Source organism: Euprymna scolopes, chromosome 43 (genome assembly GCF_053919585.1).
Source record: "Euprymna scolopes isolate OS-2025 chromosome 43, ASM5391958v1, whole genome shotgun sequence".
NCBI lineage: Eukaryota > Metazoa > Mollusca > Cephalopoda > Sepiida > Sepiolidae > Euprymna > Euprymna scolopes.
Window position 1 is genome coordinate 10,628,563 of NC_136524.1, and position 12,419 is coordinate 10,640,981.

Here is a 12,419-nt window from a genome sequence, read left to right on the forward strand (position 1 = left end):
TGATAATAATAATGATAATAATAATAATAATAATAATAATCATAATAATAATAATAATGATAATAATAATAATAATAATAATGATAATAATAATAATAATAATAATAATAATAATAATGATAATAATAATGATAATAATAATAATAATAATAATAATGATGATAATAATAATAATAATAATAATGATAATAATAATAATAATAATGATGATGATAATAATAATAATAATAATAATGATAATAATAATAATAATAATGATAATAATGATAATAATAATAATAATAATAATAATGATAATGATAATAATGATAATAATAATAATAATAATAATGATAATAATAATGATAATGATAATGATAATAATAATGATAGTAATAATAATAATAATAATAATAATAATGATAATAATAATAATGATAATAATAATGATAATAATAATAATAATAATAATAATGATAATGATAATAATAATAATGATAATAATAATAATAATAATAACGATAATAATAATAATAATAATAATGATAATAATAATAATAACAATAATAATAATGATAATAATAATAATAATAATAATAATAATAATAATAATAATAATAATACTTGTAAGTTAACCCTAAACCTTGCGCCTCTGCTTTCAACCCTCTATTTTTCATGTGTTGCTATAAACAGGCGTCACACCAAATAAGTGAGGGTTAAGGAGGATGGAAAGACCGAGGAGAGAACACTAACCAGACCTCCTAGTGAGTGAATAATAATAATAATAATAATAATAATAATAATAATAATGATAATAATTTTAAAAAATAAGTATAAAGTAGCATTTTTTAAATGAGATTCAGCATTTTATGGATGTTATTCTATGCATTTTCAAATATAATTGATTCGATTTCCTTAAAAACAATCTCTGAAAATAAAACATTTATTAATTGGCATCCATTGTTTCCCAACTGCCCCATAAAGTGATTTGTTGTTTATAGAACGCCATAATATGGTATAAAAAATATAGATTCACTGAATTTTACCTGCACAACCATTGCTGAAGAAATGTAAAATGTTTGTAAGCACCACATTAAAAATAAAATAGCTAATAAAAATGTGGGGTTCATTTTAGTAAAATGGTTTCCAAAGATCTTATTTCTATTCATACTCGTCAGAAACTCATTAGAAGAGGGACGTCAGAATTTAAATGCAATTTGAAGATGGTAGTAAAATATCCAATGAAATTATAATGAATGTAAAAATAATAAAATGATCAACCATAGTCGAGGGCGACCCAAAGACTTCCTTTTCATAGCTAAAAACAACTCTCGATCATTCGCTTTATAATGCTGAGTAGCAATGGGGCAGCAGATAACATTTTTTAATCTTTAGTATACGTTACTGACGAATATTTATTGGAAGAAGATCTCTGTAGGAAATAAATTTACAAGAATGTACTTTTATATTTTTATTAGTTAATTAAAAATACGAAATAAAAAAATAAAGAAATAAAAATAAAAAGAATTTATAAAGAAAAGGAGTGAACAAGAAAAATAACATAAAAGTGCTGAAAGTCGACATAATACAAAGACTGTACACATACTACAAACGTCTGTTGAGTTATTTGTATATAATAAAATGAAAAACAGTGCATTAAAACAAATAGGAAAAAAAAATGGAAATTAAAGAGGATTCTAATAAGATCAGTATAACCCATAGAAATTCTGCAATTGAATACTTCATCTGTTGTATTTTGCTGCCGTGCTTAAGGGAGTCTATTTTCCAAACCCTTGTAGGAGTTTGCAACATATTTCCATTTTATTAATGGCGCACATGAATGCAGATTCTACTCAGCAATGCTTTTATGTTTTTATGCTCATTTTTGTATTTTTTATTTTTTAATTATGTCATTATTTTTTGGTAAATCCTATTTTAGTCAAATAAATCATTTAAAGTGAAAGCTTTCAGGATTACTTCCAGACAATTTATTCTTTTAGTTAAACCATGTTTGAGTAAAAACTAATTATAATATTAAAAATACAAAGTTATTGCATGATACAGAATATAACTATAATTGACTAGATTTTTTGTTTCTAATTAATAAATTCCCAATTAATGGAATAGAAGCTTTAAAATAAATTAGAATTTTAAGAGTTAATTTTAAATAAGTACAAAAATCGATTTTTGAAACACTTCCGGACAACGCCGGGTAGGTTCAGCCGATTATACTCAAATATAGACACCATTAGCTTAAAACGATAATTAGAATGAAAAAAAAAAAAACCCCCAAAAAAACGGCTATGTAAGTTCAGATTGACTGGAAACAATGCCAAAGTAAGCAGAGACCAAATACACAACATTCCAGTTGACCAGGCTTAGTGTTGCTTAACTTTGGTGATCTGCCGAGAACTATTTGTGCAAATGTGATTATGCCGTATTGATTTGAATGAAATATTAAATTAAAAGGCATACACAGAATATATAAGATTTTAATAAGACTTCATATTGAATGTTTGAAGTATATAAAAATGAAACTACAATGTAAATTAAGTAGGGCTTATTTTGTGAATATACCCAACTTCTGTAAATGAGATCTGTTCAAAAATCTGCTTATTTTTTGCTGGATATTGGCGTTCATTTAATAAACTTAATGTTTTAAGTGCATGGGAGTTAATTGAGACAGTTTATTTTAACGATTTTACAAAAGTAGAAAGATTGAAAACACTGTTTTCAGATATCTCTAGGGTTTGTTCCTACAAGTTGGTTTCATCAGTCTAATGTCTCATATGAAATGTGAAGTATTTATGAAATGTAAAGCAATTACGAAATGTGAAATATTTATGAAATGTGAAATATTTATGAAATGTGAAATATTTATGAAATGTAGCAAACAATGTTTTGTTCCCAAGGGTTCCTTGAGGCAGGTAATTTATTTATAGGTGTAGGGTTGGGCAAAAAAAAAAAAAAAATTTAAAAAAATAGGAAAAACTGATACAAGTGATAGATTCCATTTTACCCATGGATGGGATGCTGACTGAGAGCAATTGCAACTAAGTTAATCCCACACTCCACAAAACTCCTTAAATAGTTGATGGGATTGGAAAATAGAGTTGGTAGAAAACAAATATTGAAATATCAGGGAAAGATGGAGTAGGAGTGTGATGAGATGAAGTATGGGGTACAAAACAGGACAAATTCGAGTTGACCTATGTATTAGCCACTGACATGTACTACCACTCCTCCATGTCAGAATGGACCTGGGAATAGTGGCAAATAATATGTGACTCCACTTTTTGCAAAACTCCCAATTTTAGGTTTCACCATTGGTGCACTAAGTAAAATATTGAATCCAATCCGCTGTGTATGTATGCAAGTAAAACATAATTTTGATGCATATTTTTTTTTTTTCAGAATAATAATTACTACTAGCGGCAAATCATTTCTGTTACCATTAATGCTATAAATTATTTTTAAAGAAATACTCTTGGGAAATTAATCAAAAACAATTTATTTGGCATAACACAGAATAAGTCCCAACTCAAAAGCAGCAGAAAACGGGTTTAAGCCAAAACATAATCCGGACATGAAATACATCCAGACCCTTCCAGTTTTTATTAAAAATATGTTTGTTTTTTTTTGTTTTGTTTTGTTATTTTACTTAAAATAAGCATGCAAATATTTTTTTTAAGTACTTATTTCGGAAAAATTGTTATTTTAAATATATTTTTTTCTTATTTTTTAAATGTATTTCGTTTAATTATGATTATTATTTAAAGTATTTAATGAAATTGATTTTAATTTAAAATATTTAATGAAATTTATTTTAATTTAATATATTTTTTTTGAAAAATGATTATAATTAAAGTATTTAATGAAGTTGATTTTTATTTAAAATATTTAATGAAATTGATTTTAATTTAATATATTTTTAAAAATGATTATTATTTAAAATATTTAATAAAATTGATTTTGATTTAAAATATTTAATAAAATTGATTTTAATTTAAAATATTTCATGAAAATGATTTTAATTTAAATATTCAATGAAATTAATTTTAATTTAAAATAATTAATTAAATTGATTTTAGTTCAAAAATATAATAATCAAACTTCTTATTGTAATATAACTTCCAGTGATATTTTTAAATAAATTATTTTTAGTAGAGTTAGAAATTAATCAGAGTTTTTCAAATTTCATTTGTCAATATACACATTATTAGATGTGCTAACCACATAGGAAGTGTGCTTGTGTTCTACTCCATTGTAAACTTTACTGATTGACACTGATGGGAAAAAGAAAACTTTAGAATTGTTGGTTCACCATGGTCTAATTGCAACTATGCAAAATTGTGCAATTTGTTCACTGACTAATACAATGAGTCTACAGTACAGTACATGCAATGACTGGATACTGTTGGAAACAACCTAAACCGGAAATAACAAGCAATATCTTACATCCGGAACCTATTTTGGCCTAATGCCATTTTCTGCTGACTTCAAATCAGGAATTATTCCATTATGCCATATTTTTTTGCTTTGCCGACTCATTTGTGATCTATTAGTATAAAGCGGTAATATTTTTTTAAAAAGTTTAAAACAATTAAATTTCCAGTAAATAACAATTGAATAAAATAATCCAGTTATGAACTTGCTTCTTATGATGACTATTTTACTCACAATTACTATTTACATCAAAGTAAATTGCTTTAAACTTCTTTTTAATATTAAATCTTTTTAACGCAAATCTGTCACAAAGTAAATCAAAATATATATATACATAACTGTATAAAGATGCATGAAATAATTAGATGTCTAAAGTGTTAAGAATCAGACATTGTAATCCTACAACTGCAAACTTACTAATAAAAACTGAAATTATCAAATTTTATATGGACTTATTAAATTCAGCATTCGTAAATGAAATTCTTGAAATGGTTTCCATAAATCTCTATCCATATAATGTTATGTTTATATTTTTAAACATGTTTGTATATATGTATGTACAGGATTCACACCTAAACTAATTAACCGATCATTTATTCATTAAGAATACAGCTGCTAAGCATAAAGGAGCCAAATATGAGCTATATTTAGTTTAATTTAGTTTTATGTAAGGGGGAGACATTCATAAAAATTCAGATGCCTCTGATCTTTTTTGTGAAATTTTATTGATAGGTATCTTTGAAGCATTTTAAAGTGCTTTTAGAAATGCTTTTTATACAGGCTCAACTGACCATTTGAAAATTCAAATATTTGAGATTTTCATTAAATTTGATCCATAATAAGCAAGATTCCCTAAATTTCAATTTTTTCTTAAGATCCTTAAATTTTATACATTTTTACAGAATCACAATGATGTTATGAATTTTTTTCAAAATTGAAATAAGAATTCTAGATATAATGTTTAGTATCATTAGATCTTAATCTATTTAAATAGACATAAAAGTGTTCTAGTCAGTGAATTACTTTTACCAGTCCTGAGACGAGTATTATTCTAATTTCTATAGAATGGTAAGATTCATGGCATATGTATATGCATACATTCCACGAAGGTTGATAATGGTGTTTTGTACTTTCAAGACACTAACTGTGACTTGCATATCTGCTGTGTTATATTCCAAGTGCGAAAATACAGAAAATAATTATTTCACAACAACTATTGGTACTTCTTTACACTCCCGCAAAAAAAAGGTGCTGTATTATTTTTTGACATGAGTAATACTCCAATAATACTAACAAACTCTTAGAATCTTGCATCACTTCAGTAATCCTCATCATCGTCATTAGGGAAGTGACAGTCGGGTTATGTGATTAACAACATGGACCGACAACCTGAGTGTGCGAAATTCGAAACATTTTCACTTAGGCTGTTGGCAACCATCACATCCTCCAATTTCTTTCTAGAAAGAATTCTAACTAGAAAGATATCAGGGAAACAAATACCAACAATAGAATCATTTAATTGATTTGGAAACTAACTTTTTTCTGGACAGGTCTTTATTTACCCCTCACGTCCAATTTTATCACTTTCTCCCATGCTTTCCTTATCCTTCTTGTAAATTTGATTTGCTACCTTAACTGTTCTATATACACTAACTCAAAAACTCTCATCCATTCTTTTAGTGTACCCATACCATCAAAGTCTCCTGTTTACTACATATCTCCCTATATTTTCCTGATTTAATCTTCCTCTGAAGTTAGCCTGTTTTTAAGATTCATATTGCACATACATCGTCTCTACATGCAACACATGTCTTCAATCCTCACTGGCCAAGTTTCAGTTCCATACATCATCACATTGTGTGCACTAGCTGATTGGCTCTTCGATTGGGCGACACTGGTAATACTCTGCTGGTTAGTAATGGCAGAAGTTCTCTGAACTTATTCCATCCAATCCTAACTCTTGTAATCATACTAGCATGTACCCCATCCCGCAGGTGACATAACTGTACTGGTCGAGACAACCAGTACGGTCATGTCGCCTGCTGTTAATCATCAGAAACATGCTGAAGTGTGTCCCACATTGATGTCAGTGGTCCAAAGCTATGCGGTAATATGCCACTTTAGATATGAAGGGATCAGTAAATGACGACCTGATCCTTGTGGGCAGCACAAGTAAATCGGCAACAGACAGAAGTTGGAAATTTATAAAATATCTAACCTGCACAAGACAAAATGACTACTACTACTACTACTACTACTACTAATAATAATAATAATAATAATAATAATAATAAATTAATAATAATAATAATAATAATAATAAAATGTGCTTGTAAATATGTATATATTTTAAGGCTATTAGTAAAATATTTTGTAAATAAAACTAATTTTTTAATAAAACGTTTGCATAAGCAAATATGCTGTATTGTTTAGTTCATAATTTGACTGAAAATAAACCAAAGTATTGTTGAGACAATAGGTTGTTGTTTATTATGGAGTGCCTTAAATATATTTGATCCTAAACAAGATACAGAGCTTCTATAGAGTAATTAACTCTGGATCAAATGAATCTGAAACATCCTAGAATTACCAACAACCAAAGGGACCCATTTTGACTTGACTCACTTTTTAATTTTTTACTTCCGGTTTAATCATTTATGATGAATTAAATATTTTTATAGCAACAATATGTGCAAGCTTGTTCTAGTCTCACACAAAAACACGTGTTCACATCTCAAGCCATTTTTCTTGTCATACACATATGCGCACACAAACATACGTGCGCACGTACACACACATACATATATTCACGTTCACATACATACACTCACATTCATGTGCCTACACACACACGCTAACTACACACATGTATGCACACACATACGCACACATGGGCAACGTCACTTCCCTTTAAAAGGAAATCCACACATGCGCAAAAGACACCAGAAACAACTACAAAAGCAAGAGAACTGGGCTGTTTCCTTCTTTTCGATTCGGCTCCCGAGCTGAGCGGTCGACGGACCAACCGCTCCCTTTCGGCGCATGCGCCCGTGCGCCTCACGTCCCCTGCTACTATGTGTGGGGCAAGAGCCCACAGACAGTACGTACACTTTACACACTTTCTATCTCCATGGCCTGGATTGACTTTCTCTCTCCCTACAACAATAGACTTTCCCTCTCACCAGCTAACAGCGAGAGACGCGCGCCAAACTGGACTGACTTTCTCACTCTCTCTCTCTACAACAATAGACTTTCCCTCTCACCAGTTAACAGCGAGAGACGCACGCCAAACTAAACACGTGCTGTACCCTTTTCTTTTATTTGTTTTTTCATGAAATAAATTCTAGTTTCAATAGACGCGTTGTTCGTTTCTTTCTCAACTCAATTCATTTTTCCTATTTTGTAAGACTGGGGGATATATATAATATATCCACCAGTTCGCAACAAATTGATGACACCTGAACGTGAGGTGAACACGCATTTCCTTCTATACTACCAGTCTGCTACAAATATTAAAAATAAATTTTTCATACAATCCAATATTTGAAAAATAATACTTGTAAAAATATTGCTTTCAAATATATTTATTTTTAAAATATATTATTTTATTTTTAAGTGCTAACCATCATTCCTTTAAGTACTTATTTGGTTAGACAATAAAATATGCATACTCTTGCTTATTCTTCTAATTTAGTTTAATTTGCATATACATGAAATAAAACTATGTATTTTTAGGCTATTAATAAAACCTTTTTAAATAAAAATTTGGAAGGAATAGTTACAAATGTACACATATTGTTATGCTTATAATTAAACCGGAAGTCAAAACACGATAAAACTGTATTAAAGCAAAATGTACCTCTTTGATTGTAGCATCACCTATTAACATTATGATCACCTATTAACATTATAATATATTCAGTGCGATTACAAATTAAAATAGAATATCAACTGCTTATTTGTTACCAAAATGTGCAGAGATTTTAAGATGTTTTTGACTAGTGGAGTACCCGGCTCTAAAAATTGAACTCCTTTTTCCATGGGAGAGTGGTTGTAAAGAAGAACCTAGAAGAAACTACCAAATAAAGAATACAAACCAAAAAGAAACACAAAAGTACCGAAAAGAAATATTACTTATACGATATTGATACAAGTGAGATAATATCGATACAATGTATATATACAATAAACATAACAATTGCTGAGTGTGATTTGTGAGTGATATGTGTGTGTATATATGTGTGAGTGAGTGATATGTGTGTGTGTGAGTGATATGTGTTTGTGTATGTGTGCGCGCATGCGCGTAGGTGCATATATATAAATATGTATGCATATATATATTTTTTTAATTTTCTTATCAGTTTGTTCAAGCTGGGGATGAGGCATCCTACTGGATGCTAACCATTCACCCACTATCTCATATGTTTCAGACGAGATATTTTTTTGGAGATTCTAATCGTTCGTTTAAGTGCAATTATGCATGCATGTGTATAATTATATGTATGTTTGTATATATATATATATATATATATATATATATATATATATATGATGAAAATAATGGAAATAGTATTCCGACAAAATAGAGAAATAAAAAGGAACAAACCGTATTATGTGTCTTTATTTCGAGACTTCCTCTGGATGAATGAGATTAAGAAACAAAAAATACCAGTACAAAATATTTGCACGTGAAACATTTTCACATATTTTGTACTGGTATTTTTTGTTTCTTAATCTCATTCATCCAGAGGAAGTCTCAAAATAAAGACACATAATACGGTTTTTTCCTTTTTATTTCTCTCTCTCTCTCTCTCTCTCTCTCTCTCTCTCTCTATATATATATATATATATATATATATATATATATATATATATATATATAGGGAGAGAGAGAGAAAGAGAAAGAAAGAGATATGCACGTATGCATTTTATATATGCATATGCATATATGAATATATATGCAGGTGTGTGTAGTGTATAAATACAATATACATATCTATATGCAGGTGTATATATATATATATATATATATATATATATATATATATATATATATATAGTGATAACAAATTATACTCTAAAATGAAACTCAAAATTCTACAAAAATTTTTAAAAAGTTTTTAAATTCTACATTTCAATTATTATACCACTCTAACCCGATTCTTCAGTTAATCTTAAATCCTGGCTACTGATAAAGCAGTTGTTCACCTTACCATACTGAAGAGCTGTGGAACAGTGAAATAAGCTATCCCATTTACTCCCCTTCCCTACAAGGGAACATATGACACAAGGTTGACTTTAATATGGAGAAAAACCAGCTTTCAAAGAAGGAGCACTCTGAATTTGGGCAAAAAAATTGCCTCTGTCTAAAAAGCTTTCTCCTTAGCTGACTGAAAACAAAAAAGATGAAGCTCATTAGCAGAACAGATATTACACTTTGATCCTAGCAAGTTGTCTGTGGATGACTACCTTTGTTTCCTAAATCCGTGTGAATTGAACTCTCTGGAAAAGGAAGTTTACCGACTGTATTTTAACTGTAATGCATAGCTCTCCAAAAAAGTGTTCTTAACAGCTGCTTTTCCTTGAGAGTGAAAGTTGATTTGACTGCTGATAACAGTGTCTGGTTTTGAATTGTCAATTCTTGCAGCCACTTGCCTAACTAGACTGGAAACCATGCTATGGCGAAATAATCAGTGACTACATATATATATATATATATATATATATATATATATATATATATATATATATATATATATCAAGTTAAAGCTATTCCACTATATTCCAAAATTCATGATGTTGACCATCTTATAATTTATTCCTTTAGTTCAGTAGACTTTTACAATTTTACAAATTATAAGATGGTCAACATCATGAATTTTGGAATATAGTTTTTTGTCATTTATTTCCTATATTGCTCTGTAATTACATTGAGCTTCTTAAATAAGGAGTGGTATATATTATAAAAAGTATATTCCTACAGAAATATATATATATATATGTATATATATATATATATATATATATATATATATATATATATAATTATTTTTTACTACTCCCCATAAACAGTGTTTCTCTTGTGATAACATACGTATACCAAAGTGTTTGACAGAGTTAACTCCCTTAGATATATATATATATATATATATATATATATATATATATATATATATATATATATATACCCAACGATTTTTTTAAATGAGCAAAATTTAATTGTATAAACAAATTTGCATTGAATATTGAGTTTCATTGTATATCTATATCTATCTAGTGTCATGCCAAAAAGAATTACTCTTCTTACCCTGTCCATTAGAGAGGAAAGGTGGGGTTATTCTATCAGGGGTAGGCAAGGTGACCATGACAGGTGGAGGAGGGACAAAATCTGGTGGGCCTCCCTTCACCGGAGTCAAAAGATCCTGCTGTGGGTTCAAAGGAAAAAAGGTACAGGGAAAGAAAAGAAATAGAGATAAAAAGAGAAAAAGAAGCTTGATGAGCCATTTTTAAAATGTGTTTCTTTTTATTTTTTGTCTGTATTTTTTTTTGTCTTAGTTTTTGTTCTTTTGCTTGTTGTATTTCTTAAATTTTAAATTCATTGAAAAAGTACGAAGAAAGAGAATAGATTCTGAAAAGATATTGCCCTAGACAAATTTAAAATATCAATAAATATAAGAAATCCAAGAAAAGTGTTTTCCCTTGTTGAATACAAACTTACATGATTTGGATTAATATATCAGACTAAAAATGAATAGTTTAAAAACGGTGTCTATATAAGAAAAACAAATTATTTGAAATTCATTGAAATTGAAATTGCTAGAACTGAAAATTAATTCTTTGCTTTGAATACAAAAGTTTCAAGAAAAAAGGCTAAGCTGTGATATTATGTGACAGGAAAAAGTCACATCATTTTTTTAGTCACTGAAAAAGAAGCACAGAGTAGAGTTCACAGAACACATCAAAAGGGAAAGTTACAGAAAAGTCACTGAAAAAAAATTTACCAACATGTTGCAGAAAAGTTAGAGAAAATGCTGCTGTAAACAAAAAATAGAAAAAGGTCACAGAATACATGAGAAGAGAAGTTACAAAAAGGTTGGAGATTATGTCACATATTACATTAGAAAACGGATACAGGATATATCATAGGGAAAAGGTTAAAAAAAAATGCCACAAATTACATTGGAAGGGGTAAGTTATAGAAAATATCACAGAATATATTGGTGGGAAAAGGTTGCAGAAAATGTCCCAGATTAAAGAGATAGGTTAATGAAAAGCCCACAAAATATATCAGAGGGAAAAGATTACAGGAAAGGCTAAAGAAAAAGTTGCAGAGAAAAGGTCACAGAAAAGAAATTCACTGAGAAGTTAAAAAAATGTCCCTGAAAAGAAAAATGTTGGAAAAAGGGAATATGTTACGAAAGGGTGTTAGCTAAAAATGCCATTCATAAAATAACTACCGAAAAGTTACAGCACTAAATATAACGCAAATATCAGGTTGATACATTTTTTGAAGAAGCATTTTAATCGATTGTAATTTATTATTAAGTAAACACATCGTGATGATTGATTAGTAACTTTTTAAAGCATCATTCATATTTTTTGCAATATTCACAACCATATTCATCTAAAAACAACCTTCTTTAGTCAATGGTGTACTCTGCATCCTCGCACAGCACCACTAACCAAAGATCTTCTAGATTATGGTTGGTAAATCTTGCTCCATCCTGCATAGCTCTCTTGGATTATCACTTATTTCAGAGATTGCAAAACCATTTAGATGACCTTAGGCTAACATCACAAGAGGATATTGAATAATAATAATAGGTTTCGCTCATTTCTATTTCTAATGATTATATTTTTGTCGGTTCTATTATTTTTGTTATTATGTTAGCCACTTTACTAATTTTGTTATTATTTTTTTCTTTGCTGCTCCTACTTAATATTTTATTATTATGTGATTTAATTATCCTCTCAAAGTTTTCACAGCAACTACA

At 28.6% G+C, this 12,419-nt stretch overlaps 1 protein-coding gene across 10 annotated transcripts in view; it reads right to left on the bottom strand.

Annotated features, from left to right (window-relative positions):
* The window catches only part of LOC145268181 (F-BAR and double SH3 domains protein 2-like), a 313,479-nt gene that overhangs the window by 18,870 nt on the left and 282,190 nt on the right, over positions 1-12,419 (bottom strand). For 5 of the 10 annotated variants that reach the window (XM_080123404.1, XM_080123403.1, XM_080123401.1 and 2 more), the window contains one exon: positions 10,733-10,850. The exons of the other annotated variants lie outside the window; for them this stretch is intronic. In XM_080123404.1, the coding sequence (XP_079979530.1) occupies positions 10,733-10,850 (118 nt within the window). The remainder of the gene's footprint in view (positions 1-10,732; positions 10,851-12,419) is intronic. 10 annotated transcript variants of the gene reach the window in all.